Source organism: Panthera tigris, chromosome B3 (genome assembly GCF_018350195.1).
Source record: "Panthera tigris isolate Pti1 chromosome B3, P.tigris_Pti1_mat1.1, whole genome shotgun sequence".
NCBI lineage: Eukaryota > Metazoa > Chordata > Mammalia > Carnivora > Felidae > Panthera > Panthera tigris.
In genome coordinates this window covers 53,014,560-53,038,075 of record NC_056665.1, presented here as the reverse complement: position 1 = coordinate 53,038,075, position 23,516 = coordinate 53,014,560, and the positions used below count along the sequence as shown (strand labels likewise).

Below are 23,516 nucleotides of genomic sequence, written 5' to 3'. Positions count from 1 at the left end.
AATGTACAATGTTACTCCAGTCAGTCATCTTGGAAATTGCTTAAATATAGTTGTCTGTGCCACGTATCTAGTGCCATACGTAACTCCAGGCAGCAGAATGATGGAATTTTAGAACTGAAGAAGAACAGGTTAGAAAAGAGATTAAATAGCTTGAGTAGACATACCGCATTTAGTCTCTTTGAAGTGTATGTCATTTTCCATTATTTGTCCTTAGGCACCTGGAATATCTCTTTAAATTTTTTTCACACTTGGGGCGCCTGGGTAGCTCAGTAGGTTAAGTGACCGACTTCAGCTCAGGTCATGATCTCATGGTTTGTGGGTTCGAGCCCTGTGTCGGGCTCTGTGCTGAATGCTTGCTTGGAGCCTGGAGCTTGCTTCAGATTCTGTGTCTCCTTCTCTTTCTGCCCCTCCCCAGCTTGTGATCTGTCTCACTCTGTCTCTCAAAAATAAATAAATGTAAAAACAAAAGTTAAAAAAAAATTTTTTTTACGCTTATTTATTGGATGCTTAGTATGTACAAGGCATGGTGCTAGATGAAGCAACAAGAATTTAGTTTATTAAGTTTATTAAATAAGCTTTTACTGAGCACTTATTTCACATAAATCTGGAGTATAGAACAATTTATTGGCAGAGGTTAAAAGTAAAAATACCTAAGTAGGATAGGTTGGGGGTTATTCTTTAAAAGGTTGATACAGAGAAGGTAATTTTAATAAGTGGTATTTGGAAGTGTACTTGGTCTTAACACTGTGGACACATATGCCCCAGATAATGCATGGTTTATTCAGACAATGAATGCTGTGTTTTCAGTGGGAGGAGATGTTATGCATCCTGATATTCCCAATAACTTTCTGAGACTGCTAGCAGAAGGTTAGTAAATTACTGCATTCTGGAAAGATTTCAAAATTAAATGTTTTTATTACAGAGTCATTAAGAGTTTTTAGTGAAAGTTAAAATGATGTATCAATTTCTTTGTAGGTTTTGATGATGAAACAGAAAATCAACAATTAAGGCTTTATGCAGTTCAGTCTTATCTCACTTTACTAGATGCGGAAAATGTGTTCTATCCACAGAAATTTCTTCAAGTTATGAGTTGGGTGAGCAAAGTACATTAGAGCATAAGTATTTATAACATTGTTTTTTATAAAGCCCAATACTAGCAATATATTTCCTTCAGAAATCATTTAATTCTACCCTGCTAACTCTTTTAGCTATCCATTTTCTTTCCCATTGGCTAGTTTGTCACTTAACTATCTACTTGTCTATTCATTCTGCCTTTCATCTCACTTGTCTACTGTGTGTATTATAGATAGTTGGTTAGGTATCTGTGTCTACAATACATTTGCTGTATTTTCTCTGTGAATCTGTGTTAGAATATGTGAATACTCATGCATCTGTGTTATGTTAGTTTTTCATTGCTGTATGTTACCACAAACTTAGTGCTTCAAACAACATAAATTTATTGTTTCACAGTTTCTGTGGATCAGGAGTTGAGACCTGGTTTAGCCATGTCCTCTGCTTAGGGTCTCTGAGGGTTGCTGTCAGCTGGGGCTGCTGTCTCATCTGAAACTTGACTGGTGAAGGATCCACTTCCAAACTCGTGTGGTTGTTAGAAGAAACCTGTTTCTTGTGGTTGTAGGACTGAGGGTTTGAAGTTCAGACTGTTGACCATAGGCTACCCTTAGTTCCTGGAGCTGCCCTCAGTTTCTTGCATGTGGGCCTCCCAGCATTCCTCCTTGCTTCATCAAAGCCAGCAAAGGAGATTATCTCTTGCAAGATGAAGGCCAAATTTTATGTCATGTAATCATATGTAATTGCATACATACCATCACCTCTGTGTATCTTTGTTGTGCATGTGGGTGAGTGTTTCCTGGGAAGCTTTGGTGGAGTACAACTGCAGGATCATAGCGTATGCCTCTTTTAATATTTTATAGTTTTGCCAAATGTTAGCATGTTAACTTGAATTTTACCCAGACTTTTATTTAAGAATTTTTTTTCTCATACACAGGAAAGTTGAAAGACTAGTATAATAAATATCTCTATACTTTTCATTTAGATTCCCTGTTAATATTTTTAACCACCTTTGCTTTACTATATCTACATCTAGATCTACATATAAGTTGCAGACATCATGACCCTCCAAAAAAATTCAACATGAGTCTTCTAAGAATGACATTGTTCTGTCATAGAACCATTATTAGACTTAAGAAATGTAACATTAATTCATTAATATCATTTAATATACAGTCCATGTTCACATTTATCCAGTTGTCCAAAAAATGTTTCTTATGGCTATTTTTCTACTACTACTAATCCTGGATCCCATCAGGGATCACAAATTGCATTTAGTTGTCTGTTTAGCCTCTTTTATTTTATATTGTTCCTCACTTTCTTTTTGTTTTCATGATATTGATTTTTTTGGATGAATACTGTTGATGTGCAGAATGTCCAACTTTCTGAATTTGTCTTATTTTTTCTGGTTTGGTTAAACATTTTTAGGAAGAATACTATATCAACAATGTTATATACTTCCCACTGTATCATCAGGACACATACCATATCAGTTCCCCAGTTACTAGTGATTTTAAGTTTCTTTGTTTGGTTAAGATAACCTTCAGATCTCTCCATTGTAAAGATGCATTTTCTCCTTAGTAATTTGTAGCTAATCTGTGAGGTGATTCTAAGGGGCTATGTGTCAACATCTTTTCCTTAACTATATTTTACCAGTGGTTTTAGTATTGGTAATCCTTGCCTAAATGGGTTATTGAATTTGGCAGCTGTTCATTTTTTTCCCTCCAAGAACATGGCATGTTACTCCATATATTTATAGTGCTTTTATTTCTTTCTGCAACATACAGATTCTGTGCAGGTTTTGTTAGATTTATGCTTAAGCATTTCAGTTTCTTTAGAACAGTAGTAGATATATTTTGTTTTTAATTTTGGTTCCCACATGTTTGTTGCTAGTTTATTCAAATACAATAGATTTTTTGTAGTTTGATCTTACATGCTGCCATCTTGCTGAACTCACTAATCTAGGATTTTTTCAATAGATTTCTTGAGACCTCGTTAAGAATTTTTTGCATCTCTGTTCATGAGATTTTTTTTCTACCCTGTTGTTTTGGTTTTGGTATCAAACTAATACTAGTGTCATAAAATGAGATAGGAGTAGTCTTTCCTCTTCTGTTTTCTGGAAAAGTTGTGTTGAAGAGTATTGTTTAGTTTTTAAGTGTTTGGAAAATTTTCTGTTATCTTTCCTGTTACTGATTTATAGTTTGCCATTGTCACCAGAGGAAATACTCTGTGAATTCAGTTTTGGTAAGTTTTTTGATGTTTGTTTTATGGCCTAAGATACGTCTTATTATATGTTCTGTGAGTGCTTGAAAGGAGTGGGTATTCTGTTATTGTTGGATGGTGTGTTTGGTAAATGTTGATTAGAGTCTTTTGGTAATGGCATTGTGACACAGGTGTTGAGATCTCTGTGTGGCCTCCACTGACATTGTGGATGGGTGGCCTTGTAATGACTGAGCAGTGGTGAAAGCCCTGACTCTCCACGGGGCTTCTGACACCATCCCAGTGAAGGGGCGGAGGAATCCCTCTTTATACCTGGGTAGAGGGTATAAAATGCAGGCTTCCATATGTGATCTTCATGGACACTGCAGAGGAGTGGGCCTCTTGACAACTTGGTGGAGATGAAAGTCCTAGCTCCCTACTGAGTCTTCTCCCTTTTGAGGGAATTGGAGCGCCTCTTACAGCCTGGTAGGGGTGGAAGTCTTGGCTCTCCACTCAGCCTTTGGTGGTGTGGGTGGGTCTGTGGGCTTTTTTCTGTGGTACTTGGCTAGAGTAGAGGGTTATTGTCTAAAAGTTTTCTGTCTTCCTGGGGTGCCTGGGTGGCCCAGTCAATTAAGTGTCTGATTCTTGATTTTGGCTCTGGTGATGATCCCAGGGTCATGGGATTGAGCCCTACATCAGGCTCTGTGCTAAGCTCTCTCTCTCTCTCTCTTTCTCTCTGTCCCTTCCCTGCTTGCACTCTCTCTTCCCCAAAATAAATACATAAACATTTAAAAAATAAAAATAAATAAGTTTTCAGTCCTGGCTCTTTGGCTAGAGGGCAGGCTTTTCTTGGGGTCATTTTGTCTGTGCCCATTGCTGTTTCCAGGTTGCTGGCTCTCTAATACCCAGTCTGGGGTGTATGAGGCAGCAGATAACCCACTGTACTATCACAAAGTCCTTAGCAATTGGCCTTCTTTTCTCCACCTATCTGTGTCTTTTTATGTGTGTTTTATATATAACACCAAGGATTTTAGATGTACTTAATGGGAGGAATAGGGGAAAATGCATCTACTCTGTCTTCCCATTGTTATTATTTTTATTTTTATTTTAGAAAGAAAGAGAGAGAATGGGGGAGGGGCAGAGGGAGAGAGAGAATCCTAGACAGGCTCCACATTAGCACAGAGCCTGACACAGGCCTTGATCTCCTGACCCTGTGATCATGACCTGAACTGAGGTTAAGAATCTGATGCTCAACCAACTGAACCACCCAGGCATCAGCCTCCCGCCACCCAGTAATTTTTGAACTGGCTTTTAGATTACCAGCTTTTCTAGAGATACCTTTCATCTTCTTAAACCACTCAAAAAATTATCTTGCTACTTTAAGGATTGGATTTATTTATTTCTATTAATTTTTCCTCCTTTTTTTTTAAAATTTTTTTTAACATTTATTTATTTTTGAGACAGAGAGAGACAGAGCATGAACAGGGGAGGGGCAGAGAGAGAGGGAGACACAGAATCTGAAGCAGGCTCCAGGCTCTGAGCCATCAGCCCAGAGCCCGACGCGGGGCTCGAGCTCACGGTCCGCGAGATCATGACCTGAGCTGAAGTCGGACTCTTAACCGACTGAGCCACCCAGGCACCCCATTTTTTCCTCCTTTTCTTGTTACTAGCTGTAAATTTTCCCTTGCCTATCACTTCACCTCCCCTCCCGTTTTTTCCTGCTGGTGCCAGTGTTACTCTAAAGACATGAAAATATTCCATAAATAGCACTTAGGAAAGATCTCACACTACATGAATTATCAGTTTATTAATAATTTTTAGACCAGTAGGATTATGTATCACCTAAATAAGTTAGATGTAAGAAAAAGGATATGTAACATAGGTCAGCCTTCCTCAGAGTTTCTTCTGTGGATCATATACATCAGAATCAGCTGATGCTGGTTCCAAATGTGCACTGTGGATCCGGACCACAGACATACTCACTCAGAATATCTGGGGGTAGAACCTAGAAATGAAACACCTTAGGTGACTCTCATGCACACTAGCATGTGAGAACCACTGGTTTCAATGCTAATTGCAAAATAAGTAACAGAATGTGGAGGTGTTGATAAAAGGCAACAACTGAACTGGAAGTTCAGAAGAAAGCTCACTTGTAAAGTATGCTGCTTTATATTTTGTGAATGACAAAGATGTGGAAAATCTTTTGGTATTGAGTTCTAATTCTTGGTATAATTTCGACCCTAAAATATACAATTTTATCTTTAAGAATTTCTTCACCATGAGAATATATTTACTCTAGATTAAATTCACTCCAGCAGCAGTTACTTTGTTTGGATTTCCCAGTACAATTTGCTGTGTAACTTGTTATTTCTATATGAACAGTCTCTTTGTTTTACTCATAGGTGTTAGGGGAGTATTCCTATCTCTTAGATGAGGAAACGCCAGAGGAAGTTATAACCAAACTCTACAAGTTACTTATGAATGACTCGGTTTCTTCAGAAACAAAAGCCTGGTTACTTGCTGCTGTTACCAAGTTGACACCCCAAGCACACTCTTCTAACATAGTTGAGAGATTAATCCAGGAATTCACTGTATCTTTGGATACTTGTATGAGACAGCATGCGTTTGAATTAAAACACTTACGTGAGAATGTGGAACTTATGAAGAGCTTGCTTCCAGTTGATAAGAGCTGTGAAGACATGGTGGTAAGGCATCTGTATTTTATCTTTGTAAAAATTGCATCGTCTCCAAACAGAATAATTCTTACCTTTGTGATGTATCTGGAATATATCAAAATATACTTCCTGTAACACTTCAGATAAAGGTTGGAGTTTTTCTCACATCATATGAGAGAATTTGAGAGCTTCAATTCAGTAGAGCTCCTAAAGAGTTGGGAATAGATCAGTATCTCTTCCGGAGAACTGCACTGAAGCTGTTTATATCCAGTGGCAGTCTCTTTTAATATATGGTAGTTCAAGAACTAAATTTTGGGGGGAGCCTGGGTGACTCAGTTGGTTGAGCATCTGACTCTTGGTTTCGGTTCAGGTCATGATCTTGCAGTTTCGTGGGTTCAAGCCCCGCGTCAGGCTCTGTGCTGGCAGTGTGGAGCCTGCATGGGATATTCTCAATGTCTCTCTCTCTCTCTCTCTCTCTCTCTCTCTCTCCCCCCCAACCCCTGCACTGTCTCTGTCTCTAAATAAACGTAAAAAAAATTAAATTTTTAAAATCTCCTTTGAACTTCTCTAATATGCAATTTTATTATTACTTTGGTATCTTTGAGAATGTAAAAAATAGTTCTCTGTTGCATTTTGTCCACCTAGTGTCTAACTTCTTTACCACTTTGGAACCTGATCAACCACCTTCCTTCTCCTACCTAACTTTAAGCCACTACTCTTTCTAACCTAATGGGCTCAGTTACTACTCACCCTCTGAATATGTACTGATCTCTTCTCCAGACTGGTGTAAATTAGGAAATTGCCAAAAGGAAGCCAGATTTGTACAAATTTTTATTTGTTAGATGTCATATAGTTGAGAAAGAGGAGAGGAGGGGCAGCATTCCTACTAATTCTGACTCAGATTTTCATGACTTATATTCATTTTGAACCTCTTTGTTCATTAGTTCTTGCAAAAGCTCCTCAAGGGTAGACGCCTTTCTTTCACCTTTGGTAGGAGGTCCAAAGACATTCATTGAAAAGGTGAATAAATATGCTATACATAATATTTTTTTTAAGTTTATTTATTTATTTTGAGAGAGAGAGAAGGAAAGAGAGAGAGTGGTGGAGGGGCAGAGAAAGAGGGAGAGATAATCCCAAGCCGCCCCTGGGCTGTCAGTGCTGTGCCCGATGCAGGGCTCAGACCCACAAACTGAGATCATGACCTGACCTAAACCAAGAGTCGGACACTTAACCAACTGAGCCACTCAGGCCTCCCTAAATATGGTATACATAGTATGAAACTAGGAAGTAACTCTTTTTCCTCTTTCCTCCAATGAAAGATTGAAATGATGACATGTCTTCATTTTGTAAGAACCTTTCCAGATTCAGAGTGTGTCATGCCACTTAAATATTTGAGATCTGTCTGTTCTTCTAATTATTGGAGCTGTTTGCATACAGTTGGCTAAACCAGGAGAGGCAGATCTGTGGCTTCTGAGGCCACCACTGCTATATCCTTTTGTGTATATCTCATTCTTCTTTCCTCACTTTTTCTTTTATCCTTTCCCCTCACTCTTTCTTCATCTCTTATTTATTTTCACTTATTCATTCTTTTGTACCTTTTTATTCCTGCTGAAATTAGGTAATTTTCCATAGATTTGTGAAAAGGTATTTTTTAGGTAGAAAAGAATAGGATAGTTAAAGGCACTGCCAGGGTCTGAATAGTAGCCTTCCCCAAGATGTGCATACTTCGTTCTCTGCAGCCTGTGTATTTGTTATCTTACATGGTAATAAGGACTTTGTAGTTACGCTTAAATTAAGGAATTTTTGAGGGGGAGATTATTTTGGATTGTCCAAGAAGGCATGATCACAAGAGTTCTTATAAAAGTAAGCAAAGAGTCAGTAGAAAGCCAACTAACAATAGAAGTAGAGATCAGAGTGATGGGGCCACAAGCCAGGGAATGGTGGCGCCTTTAGAAGCTAGAAGGGAGAAGGAACTTATTCTCCCTTGGAGCCTCCCAGAGGAACTAGCCTTGCCAACACTTTGTTTTTAGTCCCTAGCAGCAAACTAATACAGACACTAGCTCAGAGTGTAGATGTCTTCTCTAGTAGGTTAAAGTCTCATGAGGGCAGGAGATGTCTTTCTTTGTCTTTATCATAGCACCTGACATGATGCTGTAACATACTGGATGCTCAAAAGTTTATTCTGCAGTACAATGAAATTAATAATAACTGCAGATGACTTTCATTGTTACATACTTAGCTGAGTGATTTGAATATAGGTGTTTTAGAGAGCTAGAGAGTTGGGTAACGCTAGTAGCATTTTTAGACTGAAGTTCTTTTTTTTCACTTAAAAATTATTTTTAGGACATACGGATTGAAATTAGTTATGTGAATGTACAGTCTAGGTTTAGGGTAAAGTTTTGTAATTTCTGATTTTTGCTTCACTTTAATACAGGTAGATGCTTCCTTATCTTTTCTGGATGGTTTTGTGGCTGAAGAACTCAGTCAGGGGGCAGCACCTTACAAACCTCACCACCAACGTCAGGAGGAGAAGCTTTCTCAGGAAAAAGGTAATTTTCTATGGGTCTGTAAGGGACATCATTTTTTTTTTTTAATGCAATTCATATTATAGTCATGTAATGTAGATAACTGAGGATATTTATTTTTGTTATCTCTCTTTAAATCTGCTTGTGACTTATTTACTCTGCCTAGGTCTTTGGATACCCAGAAAAAAAAAGTTAGCCTAGAGGTATTTCCAAAGTCATAGGCTCCATATATATAAATGCCTAAGATAGTCACTCTGGAACTTTGAAAGAACTTGAAGGTGGAATTATCATGTTGGGTCACTGTGCTAGATGGAGGGCTGATAGATATTCACATGAGCATATCTACAGAGAAATTTGAGAAAAGAAGTCTGGTTCCTGTGGACTAGTGAGTTTCATTGTCATTCTGAGCAATGTTATATATCTTAAGTGTGTTTGAATGCTTCCTGTAACAAAATATCTGATCAGTGAAGTGAGAAACAGCTAAGAAAGGAAAGATTAACTTCAGATTTTAGAAATGTAGTCTGTCAGGGGAAGATGCCTGTCCTGATTTTGGTAAAGAGGAAATCATTGAGGTGTTTGGATGGTGGATGGGAAGTATTTATATGAATAAAGGGAGACCATTGAGTATTATCTTTGTAGGAGTTCAGAATGTTAATACTGAAAAGTTCAATGCTGAAAGCTCTTTTTCTCCCCATTCATCATCTAATGATTTTGTCAAGTACTTTCCAGGTTCTGTGGTAGGTACAACTAAATGATTGATCTTAAAATGATACCAGAAAAGTCTAAGTTGCAATTCATCCATCTACTTCCTTTTCCTGACTCTTCCTGCATGCTGTGATTCTCCTCCTGATTCCCATATGCACATGAGCTCTTGTACATCTAGTTAACTTTTAAAAATCTTTGGCCCTTCTTGTTATTCACCTCTATAAAGACTTGGGAAATTTTCACTAAAGAATGAAAAGAATGTGGCTTGAAGTTCATTCTCAACCTCGATCCTTTCCAGGCCTTCCTTAGATGACAGTGTTTAATTTTGTTGTCTCAGGTTTGGAATTTTATCTCTTTTCCATATGCTGTCCCCTTCTATGTCTAGTTTTTTTCTCTTTACTCTTAAACTATACCTCTGCTTTTGAATTTTTTCTGCTCTTTTGTTTAAACTCTATCTTTACTTGATCTTTGGCTTAAACTCTTTGTTTTTACTTGTGCATAGGAAACATTGCTTGAGTTCTTCACTTACTTTGTTAATGCAGAGGCTGGGTAACTGGCTGTCACAGATGCTATTAAAGAGTTAAAAGTGGGACAGAAAGTTAAACTCGGTGATTGAAAAGCTTAGATTTTTTTTAAGTTTATTTGTTTTGAGAGAGACAGAGAGAGTCACTGGGGGAGGGACAGAGAGAGAGAGGGAGAGAGAGAATCCCAAGCAGGCTTTGCACTGTTAGTACAGAGCCTGATGTGGGGCTTGAACTCACAGAATGTTGAGATCATGACCTGAGCTGAAACCAAGAGTTGGATACTTAACCAGCTGAGCCACCTAGGTGCCCCTGAAAAGCTTAGGATGAGAGGATTTTCTAGCTGAAAATGACCTCGGAATGTTTAGGCAAGTAGTTTCCAAACATGGTTATGAATCAGAATCACAAAGAGTTTTAAAAAACGATACAGATTTTTGCGCCGTACTCCTGTATCTTTTGTATCTGAATCTGTAAAAGCTTGGCTGTATGTACAAAAAGGTCTGTGGGAGATTCTACACAGTCAGCTTGATCCTGGTTATCAAATCAGCATTTGGAAACTGCTGATCAAGCCTGAACCCTTCACTTTACAGACAAAGAAATTAAGGTCAAGTTCATGCACCCATTTAATACCCGATGCATGTTAAGAACTCAGTTCTTCTGATTACTAATTAGCCCATTATTTTTTTCTATTGCACATTGATTTCTATATCATTCATTTGGGTAACAACAAAAATTTATGTAGTTCTCTTTGGATTAAATGCTGTTTCCTTTGCAGGAGATAGTGGAGAGTGAGCTCTAGAACCAGAGTATCCGATTTCTTATCTGGCTCTATCATTTTTCCTGTTTTTGTAATCTTGGTTAAGTTCATGGCAAACTTTGCTTCAGTTTCTGTATTTGTAAAATGAAAATAATAATTACAGAAGCTCACATTTATTTTTTATATGGCACTTTTTATGATTTAAGGAGGTCCTTTATGTTATAATCCAGACAGTCCATAAAGATAAATAATGCCAGTTAGGATTAGGTATAGCTGCATAGCATATTAGAAAACAAAAGAACAATATAGGGTCTTATACAAGATAGAAGATTACTGCTCTTTCCCTTAAAGGAATTCCAGAAGTAGGCAGCCTGGGATTGATAATGGCTTCATGAATGTAAAGGAGGAAAGGGAGAGAAGAAAGATTTTTTTTTTTTTTTCCCCAGGAAGATTCCTCCCAGAAGTTGTGCTCAGAATGTGTGCATAATTTCATTGGCCAGAACTCAAATTCATGGCAAAGGAGTCTGGAAATGTCATTTCTTTCTGGATTGCCATGAATCCAGGGTTCTATTACTTAGAATCCAGGGTTCTATTACTTAGAAAGAAGAGGAGAATGGATATTGGCATCTGCTCCACCACAATATCAGTATGAATTTTTATGGCTCTGATTGAATTCATTTGGGTATACAGAGTCAAAGGAGTCTGAATCTGAATAAACCTTGTTCTTTGTCAGTAAGGGAGATTTCACTTTGAAGAGTCCATTAGTCTATTTGGCATAGGAATGTGCTTAAGAACATTTTGTTAAGGAAAAACACTATCTCTTCATTCATAGCTCATTAAACATTTTTGTCTGGGAGCAGCAATTTTCAGTAGACCTGGTTTATCAGTTGTCTTTCCTAATTGGATCCTAGTTTAGCTTCTCAGGGAGGTGAAAAGATAAAAATGAAGTACTGTTTGTCTTTTCTCAACTAATAGCGTGAAGACTGTAGACCTTCAATAAATCATAGCTACTTTATTATTATTTGATTAAATCATCTTCAGTGCCCCTTCCAGTTTAAAAATTGTCATTGGATTCTAGTCTTCCACTATTTTATTTCAGTAGTGACTGGTAATTTTGATAACATCTACTTTTTCCCCCCTAACTTTTGCTTTGTTTTAAATATGAACTTCTGTTATTGTTTTAAAATTCTAGTTCTCAATTTTGAACCATATGGACTTTCATTTTCTTCATCTGGCTTCACTGGACGACAGTCTCCTGCTGGCATTTCTCTTGGTTCAGATATATCTGGGAATAGTGCAGAGACTGGGCTGAAAGAGTAAGTTCTTTCTTGATAAAACTGAGAACATAGAGGAGTATTTAAATATTTTTAAATGTAGAAGGATTCCTGAAAGCTAAATTCTGCATAGCCTCTTGTTTCAGTTTTTCCTATATATTGCTTTCAAGGTGTTGATGTTGTACAAGAGAACTTTTATTTTATTTATTTATTTTTTAATGTTTTTTATTTATTTTTGAGAGAGCACAAGTGGGGTAGGGGCAGAGAGTGAGGGAGACACAGAATCTGAAGCAGGCGCTGTCAGCACAGAGCCTGATACAGGGCTCAAACTCTTGAACCGTGAGATTGTGACCTGAGCCAGAGTCAGACTCTCAACCGACTGAGCCACCCAAGTGCCCCTGTACAAGAGAACTTTTAAGAGAGTTTGCTTACCTTCAACACAGAATAGTGTACATAGGCTTTATACACAGTAATGATGTGTGTGTTATTACTGCATATTGTATGTGTATGTATGTATGTTTGTGTATTATACACACATTTATATATATATATATATGCACACATATGTATACACATACATTTGTTAAAGAAATATGTGAGAACTTACATACACAGGTGAATATGAGCATATTATTCTACATTCCTCATAATCTTCTTATAAACTGTTTTATTGGAAGATTGACAGAGAGATGAACATAAAATAAGATGACTGACTTCATTTAAGTACGTGTATACTTTGCTCAAAATGCTTTCAGAGCTTCTTACCAGCCACCTGGAGAATTGGTGAAGACATTTATCTAAATGTCTTATGTGGAGCCAAATCTTCAACCATTTTAAGTAGATTTTGGTTTTCGAAATATAATAAATTACTTTTAGAAATATGACTAAGTTAAAAAAGTGAGATAATATATATAAGGTGCCTCATAAAATGTAGTGCATGGTAAATGATAACTGCTCTTATTAATAGTGATTGTCATTGCCATAATTGTCATCCAAAAGTTGAGTTAACCAAATGAAATTAGTGATCTGTCTGGATAACTAGTCAATATATTGATGTGACATAAAGTAATGAAAATGGATTCCTTCTTTGTGAAGGAGCTTCCAAAAGATATAAAAAAAATTTTTTTTAATTTTATTCCAGTGTAGTTAATATACAGTGTTGTATTCGTTTCTGATGTACAGTATAGTGATTCAACACTCCATATACTATTCTGTGCTTATTAAAAAATGTTTTGAGTAATGGCCACTTTGTTGGAATAAATGCAATAAAATTTCAAAAGTGACAACTTTAAAAGATGAAATTTGAATTTTGAGCCCTCATATGTTCATTATGGAGTCAGTCAGCTTATTATATGTCCATTTTTGCATTTGTCAGTCTTCCAGCATGATGGTTATGAGAAGTACTTATCAAAAAAATGACACATAGATTATGAGGAATGTAGGGTGATATGCTGAATGAAATTCTCTTTCTTAGCCTCTTTTTCATTCTCTGTTGACACCCTTTTCTTTCCCAGACATTTAATTTTGGTATTCCAAGCATGGGGAGCAGATATGATTTGTGAGCATTTGATGGTAGTGGTGACAGCAGTTAAGTGCCCTGAACAGAGAATTGCGGGATAAGGGAAGGAGAGGATAGAAACCCTCCAAACCCAGGGAGGAAACAGTCTCTTTTACTTGCACAACAGGTGACAGCATCTGTTTAGTACTGAACTAAGATCTGGGAGACTTGACAAGGCCTTGTAAATCCTGTATATTTACATGTACTTCTTAGAGAAATGACATTTGGCAGAGCTGCTAAGGAATTATACACTTGCTGTTTTATCATGAAATGGGACATGAGGGATGAATTTTAAATTTCTTTCCCAGGAGGACTACAGCTCACACATCATTTCAGATTGGGAACCTGTATGGTAATTGACAAGGCTTTGGGAGGAGACAGTCACTCTTGTCCAATCTCTGGCAAGCTGAGAATAAAGTAGTAGAAAGCCCAGTTTATAATTTCTTACCTTAAGCCCTATTTGGGACTATCTCAAATGGGGATTTCTAGAGCTGAGTTAAAGTGTATCCCTAATCTTTTGAAGGTTGCTTGGCCAGAATTTACATCTTTGTTTGAACGATCTGATTAAAAACAATACAAAAGTATATATGCCACATAATATCATGAATTATATTATTGTTGTTAAAATCCAGGCAAAGATGATGCATGTTTTAAAACAATTCTTTTTCAGTAGGTTTCATATAAAGAAGCATATTTTGTGCTTTTATTCATTTTTCCTACTTTTTAGACTTTCGATATGTAATGCATGACAAAATTTATGTTGATAATAGGCATGTATGCAGATGAAATATGCAAGAAAATCTTTAAAGTAGTTTGAGGCTCCTTTTAGGCTTATTTTTCCTCCTCTATTTTGTCTGTTGTTGTGGATTGGATTCCCTGGCAAGTGCATTCCATGATGGAGTTTCGCATGCAGAATATTAAGGCAGTGCCCTTGTGATCAACACCTATGGAAAGAAGGAGAAAGAAGCAGGTTTGAGCAGAGGAGGAAGTTAAGATGCAATGCGGTGCCAACAGCAGCCTCTGATGATCCCATCAGGAGCTCTGAAGTTAGAGTGGCCCTTCTTCAGAGTTGACCTGAGTTGGACCCAAATGGGTGGCCAGGACTGTGGCCAGGACTTCTGTCCAACAGTCACTGGGTTTGGGCTTCCCTGGGAAGGGGTGTGATCTCAGGCGAGGTGACTCTTTGCATCCGAGGCAATCCTAGAGAGGACTGTACTCCCAACAGTTGGGGCAACAAGTCCTTTATTGAAGGATGATCTGTAGGGAGCATCCCAGGGTCTACCATACTTGCTTTTTGTTGTTGTTGTTGTTAAACTGATATTTAAATCATTTATTAGTAAAACTTGGAGAGTTGCCCTTTTTCCTTATTAATTAAAGGATATTTTTTGATAAATAGGGTTACAGAAACACTGGGAATTTATGAATCCCTTTGAGTTCCTGTTGTTGAGCATCCTAGAGATGGTTCCCATGACCACTTTTGGATCCGCTCTTGCAAAGACAGCCAGTTTTCTTCTAAGAGGTCTGGTGGATAAATAATAGCTTTATTTTTAAAAAAACTTTTTAGAAGGCTTTTTTGGTACATGAAAGAAAGGGAGAAATGAAGGTATTCATAAAAGGAAAATTTAGCAGTAAAATTCATTGTGGAGGATTGGACTAATTCCCCATAGGGCATTCTTTATTAACACTCAAATTTTCTTTCAGCCAATTACTATTTAATAGTATTAGTTCTTCACTCAGTATGAAGTGTGACCACCTGTCTATGTTTTTGGCATATATAGAAAATCAAATTGATCACGAGTCCAACAAATTAGAAAGGAATAATAACTTGTACAGATAATTCTGAGTTTTTCTTTTAGATTCATTTTATGATCTGTTTTGTAGTACAAATGTTAAAATGCTATTTTGGGCCATGACAGGCACGCTTAAATGATCCAAGAGCAAAGGAGACATAGTTCTTAAACAAAAACAATAAAGGTTAACTTTGGCTGTTTCAGCCTGTACTTGGTGATTATCTTAGTCAGTACAGAGTCACAGATGTAATAACTTTTGGGACAGCAGTAGGTGAGTCCAAACTCTAATCACGACTTTCAGTTCTTCCATCTCCAGTAAAAAGGCTCATAATCTTCATGCTTTTTCAAAAAAACCTTTTTTCTCTTACAGATCAAACCTCATTTCATTAAAAAAATTTTTTGGGGGGGTGCCTGGGTGGCTCAGTCAGCTGGGCGTCCGACTTTGGCTCAGCTCATGATCTCACACTCCATGAGTTCAAGCCCCGCATTGGGCTCTATACTGACACCTCAGAGCCTGGAGCCTGCTTTGGATTCTGTGTCTCTCTCCCTCTCTGCCCCTCCCCTGCTCATGCTCTCTCTCTGTCTCAAAAATAAAAAAACTAAAAAAAAATTTTTTTAAATGTTTATTTATTTTTGAGACAGAGCGCGCAAGCAGGGGAGGGGCAGAGAGAGAAGGAGACACAGAATCCGAAGCAGGCTCCAGGCTCTGAGCTGTTAGCACAGAGTCCAGTGCCGGGCTCAAACCCACGAACCTGTGAGGTCATGACCTGAGCTGAAGTTGGACGCTTAACCAACTAAGCCACCCAGGGCGCCCCAAACCTCATTCATTTTAATAAAATTACATTTATAATAGTTGACTATGTAGCTAGAGTTCACATTAAGAAAACTTTTTGGATTAAGTCAAAGGAGTGGATTTGAATGATTTGTTGGTTTTTTTTTTTTTTTGCTTTCAACAGGATTTTATTTAATGAATTTATTGGGTGGTTATAGCCAAGAAACTTATCAAGAGTCATTTCTGATCTTTAACTCATCAGAATTAAAGGTATTTTTGAAAAGTCAGTGGAGGAAAGGAGCTAATTTATAGTAGTTTTGATTTGGACAACTTATTCAAGCAATTAAGTGATCTGAAATTTTTAACTAAGTCTAGGGTTCTAGTGCCTTAAATCCTTTAGCTGGAGGGTGTGGGGACATTGGATGAAACTAAAATAACATCATGGGATCTAGGTTTTACTTCCTGACATAGAGAATATAATACGAAAGCTGTTTTTAAGAGGTCATGGCGGGGCGCCTGGGTGGCTCAGTCGGTTGGGCGTCCGACTTCAGCTCAGGTCACGATCTCATGGTCCGTGAGTTCGAGCCCCGCGTCGGGCTCTGGGCTGATGGCTCAGAGCCCGGAGCCTGTTTCCGATTCTGTGTCTCCCTCTCTCTGCCCCTCCCCCATTCATGCTCTGTCTCTCTCTGTCTCAAAAATAAAATAAACGTTAAAAAAAAAAAAAATTTTAAGAGGTCATGGCAATGATGTGTTTTTAAAAATGCCTCAAAAAAGTAAGTTATTTAAGCAGCAGTTATTTAAGTTGACTTGATTTCATTATTAATCTCCTTAGGACAAATAGCTTGAAGCTGGAAGGTATAAAGAAATTATGGGGGAAAGAGGGCTATCTTCCCAAGAAAGAAGGCAAAACTGGGGATGAAACTGAAGTTCCGCCTGTTCCTCAAGAAAGTATAATAATGGAGAATGTAGACCAAACTATAATTAAAAAGGATCAGTCTCAAGTCCTTACCCAATCTAAAGAGGAGAAAGAAAAGCAGCTGCTGGCATCATCATTATTTGTTGGGCTAGGAACGGAAAGTACAATCAATTTGGTAAGTAGTCTGTTATAGTCCTCTGAGAATCTTTGTCCCTGTCTTGTACAAAAAAACCGGGCTCTACGAAAGCTCTTGGCTGTCATCTATACTCACAGTGGAAAATGGCTTCCCTAGCTCCAGAGCCACCAGTGATACACTTTTTATATTTCTGAAAGAGAAATTCTAATTGGCTTAGCTTGAGTCAGGTGTTCTCTGTAGTCCAGTCAGCTGGGGCAAGGGTCAGGGTCCAAATAAAGTTACAAATATGACCATAGGTATTACTCCCATGGGTGGATAGGACAGTTCTCAGTGGGAAGTATTTTCGGTAATAATAGTTCAATAATACTGATATGTATTTGGGAAAAGTACTTCTCAAAATGGTATTTTTAATAGTAAAAGATAGGAATCAATTTAGATGTCTAACAGTAGGAGAGTGGGTACATAAATTATATTAGCTCAGAATATTACTCAGCCATTAAAAATGATAAATACTTCATTATAAAATAAAGAATACATGTGACATATTAAGCAAAAAACCAGAATATAAAGTTTTATTTATACTTTGTTTATAATTGTTAAGGAGATAAAAATGTATTGAGACTGAAAGGAATTACCCCAAAATGAAAATAATACTCAGGCATTATGATTATGATGATTTTCAAAACTTTTTATGCTGATATATTACTATCATAGGAAAAGAATGAAAACTCAGAGTGAAGGACAGGTGCTATTTTTGAGCATCTGAGAATTCCATATAATTGCCAATTTGGTGGACTGATGGACCTACCTGGTACAAAATAGTGATTAGAGCTACCTTTTCTTCAGTTTTACATCATTACAGTGCTTTCATCCTCCCTCTCTCCTGGTGGAATTTTCCTTCCATCCCTGTAATACTCTTTGCTTGTTTTCTCTCTCTTTTTAGACCCCATTTCTATCAGACTTGAGATCCCCTCCTAAGGAAAAAAAAATTCAATCTAAAAGTTATAAATAAGTAATGTATCTTAATGCTGTCTCAGTCAGCATTTGCAGTTCAGCAAAGTGACTTATCTTGGGTCTCTAAGATGTTTCAGCTGGCTGTGGGTATCAGTGAATGCCTGGCACTGAAGGGGCAAGTTCTCTGTGGTCACAGTGCGCCCAGGCTTATGGAACCCTGATTTGTGAACCCCGTAGCTGATGTCGAAGGATTTCTGCCCTTTCAACAACATGCAAAGCTTTCAGCTAAACAGTCTTTCTCAAGAGAACATTCATTGTGACAAATTCATTATCAGGCTTTTTTTTTGTGGTGCGCTTGAAATCAGAAATGTAAGGAGGGTGTTTTTCCTTTTAAGGTATGCTAAATCCTTTCTGGGTTAATTTTTTTACATAATCCACTCTGAGTATCAAGGCTTTTTGTTTTTCCTCATCTTTGCCTTTTATTTTGTATTCATTTTTGTTACTTTTTTAAGTTTTTATTTAAATTCTAGTTAGTTAACATAGTGTAATATTAGTTTCAGGTGTAGAATTTAGTGACTCGGCATTTGCTCAACACCTGGTGCTCATCACAACAAGAGCCCTCCTTAATGCCCATCACCTATTTAACCCATTCCCCCCCTCCACCTCCCCTCAGCAACCCTCAGTTTGTTCTCTATAGCCAAGAGTCTGTTTCTTGATTTTATTCTTTTACCTTCATTTTTTAAATGTTTATTTATTTTTGAGAGAGAGGGGAGGGACAGAGAGAGAGAGAAAGAGAATCCCAAGCAGGCCCCAAGCTGCCAGCGCAGAGCCTGATGTGGGGCTTGAACCGACAAGTTGTGAGGTCATGATCTGAGCTGAAACCAGGAGTTGGACACTTAACCAACTGAGCCACCTAGGCGCCCCTCTTTTACCTTCATTTTTAAAAGTCATTTTCTCTGGGGTAACAAATTCTAGGTTAACTTTGTTTTCTTTAAATGTTAACATTAACCAAGATGTCGCTCTAGTGTACTGTGGCTTGTGTAGCTTCTGATTAACAGCAGGATAGACACTATAGAAAAAAAAAAATATTAAGCATGCAGACAAAGTAGTAGAAACAACCCAAAATGAAGCACAGAAAAGAGAAAAAACAAATGAAAAAACTCAGAACATCAGTGACCTGAGTAACAATATTGAACAGTGTAATACACATCTAATTCGAGTCCCATGGTTACTTGGAAATGGAAGTCCTTCACCCACCCACTTTTTTCATTTTTGTGTTAGTAGAATTTTAGTTCTTGTTTGATGACTTCTGAATTGAACTATAGGAGACATCTGCTGAAAGCTGGAAGAGGTGTTGGGACTTGAGGGAGTGAGAGGGTATGGAAGAGGAACTAGAATTCTGCTTAGCTAGAATCATGTGAAGGGTGGCCACACCGTGTTAAAGCCCCTAGGAGGATGGAGATGTGGATTTAGAGTAGTGCCAGACTGCTGCCCTGATTCTAGACAACTTTGGGAGGCAAGGGGAATTGTGAGCTACCACTCCACTCTTCTTACATAGATTTGCAGACCACTCCCCAGGAGTGTTGGCTCAAGGATGGCAGATTTGCCATTCCTGTCACCAGAGTCAGTAGCAGACATCACTAGTCAATTATAAAATTCTTGCCTGCTGTATGTGTGTCAGTCATTGCCAGTTGGTTCTTGAGGTAAAATCAGTTTTTCTTCTCTGTTTATTGACTTGTGGGCCATGAAATCACGATTATCATAGACAACTGAACCAGAGTTTGAGCCATCCATGTATTTGAGGGTATCTTCTCTTCTACAGGACAACTCTGGAAACTCAAATAATGGCTGGGTTTCTCACTGTTCTTAATTTGTGCAATTCTGTACTCTAACATTCTGAAATCGATCAAGTTTTTAGAATTGTTCACCAATGACTTTTTGACTTTCTTTTTTTGATGTTATGTATATTTAATGAGAAATAAGATTTAGCTAATAGTTCAAAGTGAGGTAACTGTCATTATTTTAGGGTTTAACATTTTATTCATCTCTGATTCTTTTGTTAATCTATGCTTTATACATAGACTCTTAACAAATTAGTAAATTGTTCATTTGAAATTATAGAAAGATGTTTAAAACTCATGACTGGTAGAATGGGTTTTTTAGATATTGTTATATTTTATTTTTGCAGCTAGGAAAAGCAGATACTGTATCTCACAAGTTCAGAAGGAAATCAAAAGTCAAGGAAACCAAAAGTGGAGAAACAACCAGTGCTCAGAATATGCCCTGTTCTTACTTTAGTTCTTCGTCAGATGTGACTTACGAAGATGATTATTATTTGGATACTTTGCAGGATAGAGGAGACAAAGAATTAAATAAGTTTTCTCTCAACTCAGAACTTTTGGATTCTGAGTCACTCACAGAACTGCCCTCCGTTGAGAAACTCTCCAGTTGCACACTGTCTACACCTTCTTTGTTCACTGATGATATGGAAGGTCTTCACTCTCCTTCGTCCACTGCAGCCTCAGTTGCTAATGAAATCTCTTTAGCTACTTCTCTGTTGGAAGAAACTTCTGAACACATGCATTCAGATCTTGTGGAGGTCTGTAATAATGAAACCATATCAGTGTCTTCTTACAAAATTTGGAAAGATGACTGTTTACTGGTGGTCTGGTCAGTTTCTAATAAGAGTGGTTTGGAATTGAAAAGTGCTGACTTAGAAATTTCTTCTGCAGAAAATTTCAAGGTAAGACAATGAATGGTTCCTTATTTCTTTCTTAAAGGGGTAATGCTTACTTAGTGTTTCTGTTCTTCACTCTTCTGATGATTTATAAATTTCATCCACATCCTTTTCTCTTTAGCAAAAAGACCCAAAGGTGTGACAGGTTTTTTATTATTTTGAGTAAGGACGAATTATTCAAAAGAGGCAAGGAAACATAATAAAGATTTTCCAGCTATATTGGGGAAGGCCATAAATATAAATATATAAAGTGAGTTTGGACAGAGCACAGTAGTTAAGAATGTAGGCTCTTGGGACACCTGGGTGGCTCAGTCGGTTGGGCGTCTGACTTTGGCTCAGGTCATGTTCTCAGGGTTCATGGTTTGAGCCTCACGTCGGGCTCTGTGCTGACAGCTCAGAGCCTGGAGCCTGCTTCCTATTCTGTGTCTCCCTCTCTCTGGCCCTCCCCTGCTCACGCTCTGTCTTACTCTCTCTCTTTCAAAAATAAATAAACATTACAAAAAAAAGAATAAAAAAAAAAGAATGTAGACTCTTGACTCTGAATGCTTGGCTTTGAATCTTTCTTTTGTTACTTACTAGCTGTGTTACATGGTCAGGTTATGTAACTGCTTTGTGGCTTTCAGTTTCCTCACATTTAAAATGAAGATATTAATAGTGTCTGCCTTTACTGTGAGGAGTAAATGAGTTAATATCTGTAAAATGCTTACAGCAGTACCTAGCACTTGATAGGTGTTAGTGTGTTATTATTTTCAGTATGAATTTTGTGGTTTTTTGCTCCCTTTAAATGTCTCACAGAACTGCCATATTCATTCATTCTTCATTCTTGCCATAAACACTGAAGCAGAGTTCTCAATTTAGCAAAGCAGAACATCAAGGAGTAAGAATATTGAAGGATAATATTGTATACTGTCTGCTCTCTTTTTCTTTCATTGATTTATGTTGAGTGCTTGGGCATCAATTCTATTTCTTCCCTAGAGAATTGCCATTTTGATATTACGTTATTGTATGGATGTCCTTGCTGGAGTTATGAGACTTGACCAGTAGATAGTTATTTCACAACACTGACCAATTTCTTCTGTGAGCTAAAATGTGTTGAATGGGATATTACCTGAGCCACTGACCAGGGCAGAAGTTCTGACTGTAGGTGTTCATTAGGACCACCTATGGAACTTAAAGCAACAAAACAAAACAAAACAAAATCTAATTCAGTTGCTTGGGCTCGACTCCCCATAGGTTGAGTAAGGGTGTACTGTAGCTTGAGAAAAGAAGGTGTGTGTGTGTGTGTGTGTGTGTGTGTGTGTGTGTGTGTTGGTTGTGGTGTTTTTGGGTTTTGTTTTGTTTTGTTTTTTAACTCTCCTAGTTTTAAACATCTGGTGCTAGTCAGGATTGAGAACCAAATAATCTTTTTGTTGTTGTTACTAAATTATATAGAGGTTTTCACTGCAATTTGTCACATAACTTTTACCTGTATACTGTATTAATTATCTGTGCTAGTGAATTTTTCTCAAGTGAAGTTGTTAGTCATTTTTATACTGTAGTTTGTTATTAACATCTCACAATAGTATGCTTTTAAATTCAATTAAATAGAAAATTGGCATTCATATAATAGTCTGTATTGATCCTTTCTTCAATACTTTTATTACTTTTGTTTACAGATCACTGAGCAACCTGGATGCTGCTTGCCTGTAATAGAAACAGAAAGCATCAAAACCTTTCAATATAGTGTACAGATGGAGAAACCTTTTACAGAAGGGAATCTTTTTGGTTTTATAAATTATCAGATGATGGATACTCATTCTGTTCAGCTTGAATTTTCTGTAAACTTATCACTATTAGATTTCATTAGGTAAATATTTTCTGGAATGTTAATTCAAGTTACTCATTCAGCAAATATTTATTAGGCCTTTTCTCTGGACAGAAGCACTGCACTAGGTGCTGCAGAGTAAAATAATTCAAAGCTAGATACAGTCCCTACCTTTAGGGAGAGTCCAGTCTAGGGAAGAGACATTGAACAATCACATAAATGCATAAATAATTTTGAATTGTGCTTTGAATAGAAAGTAAATGGTACAATGAGTGATTATAATATGGGACCTGATTTACATTGGGGTTGATTAGTAATTTTGGAAAACTTCTGAGAGAAAGTAATATTAAAGTAATGTTTAAATTGAAATAACTTCAAAGATTCCAGGTGGCTTCTTTTTAAAGCTTTTAAAGTTTCTCTCATTTATATTTCATTTATTTGATTAATTCTTTCATAAAATCTGTTTATTAAGCTTTAGAGATCTGCAAGAAAATTACTGAAGGTTATTAAACTTTAATTAGAGATATAGTATTTAGCATTATATAAGGCACTAAGCCGTGTTACCAAAATAATTGAAAACAAATTCTTCTTTTTTCTGTTCTCATTTGGTTTTATAGATATATTGTACTGTATGCAAATATTTTTTTTAAATGAAGGCTGCCTGAACCAAAAATGCAGAATGCCAATAAATATCTGTAAAAAATTTTTAACCTTCACACATTCACTTGTGTTACACTGCTGTAATTTTTGCCTACTCTTTACAAGCTTTTAGTAAGAACGTGTCTCTCAGTCTGTCAAAGAGTTTTCATGGCCTTGGTGATGTAGGAGATAGAATCCAGCCTTCCAAAAACTTATACTCTCTGACTAAAAAGGTATATCCCATGGTGAGCATTAGTAACCTGAAGCAGCACAATATGTATAATTAACAGTTCTTCTGTGTGTATTAATAAAATCCTATGTATGTTTTAAAAATATTTTCCCCATTATAAAATCAGTGCATAATTATTACAAAAATTCAAATGCTATGGAAAAGTATAAGTAAAATATAAAAGTTCCTTGTAATTCTACCCCCAGAGACCCAGTGTTAACTATTTGATCTTCAGTCTCATGAACCATTTTCAAAAA

At 37.1% G+C, this 23,516-nt stretch overlaps 1 protein-coding gene across 5 annotated transcripts in view; it reads left to right on the top strand.

The window, feature by feature from the left end:
• AP4E1 (adaptor related protein complex 4 subunit epsilon 1) overlaps positions 1-23,516 on the top strand; it is a 62,557-nt gene that overhangs the window by 31,435 nt on the left and 7,606 nt on the right. For 4 of the 5 annotated variants that reach the window (XM_042988870.1, XM_007081847.3, XM_042988871.1 and 1 more), the window contains 8 exons: positions 755-867; positions 976-1,094; positions 5,670-5,972; positions 8,377-8,491; positions 11,643-11,766; positions 16,677-16,935; positions 20,039-20,593; positions 22,243-22,433. In XM_042988870.1, the coding sequence (XP_042844804.1) occupies positions 755-867; positions 976-1,094; positions 5,670-5,972; positions 8,377-8,491; positions 11,643-11,766; positions 16,677-16,935; positions 20,039-20,593; positions 22,243-22,433 (1,779 nt within the window). The remainder of the gene's footprint in view (positions 1-754; positions 868-975; positions 1,095-5,669; positions 5,973-8,376; positions 8,492-11,642; positions 11,767-16,676; positions 16,936-20,038; positions 20,594-22,242; positions 22,434-23,516) is intronic. The other variant, XM_042988873.1, reaches the window with a different exon arrangement.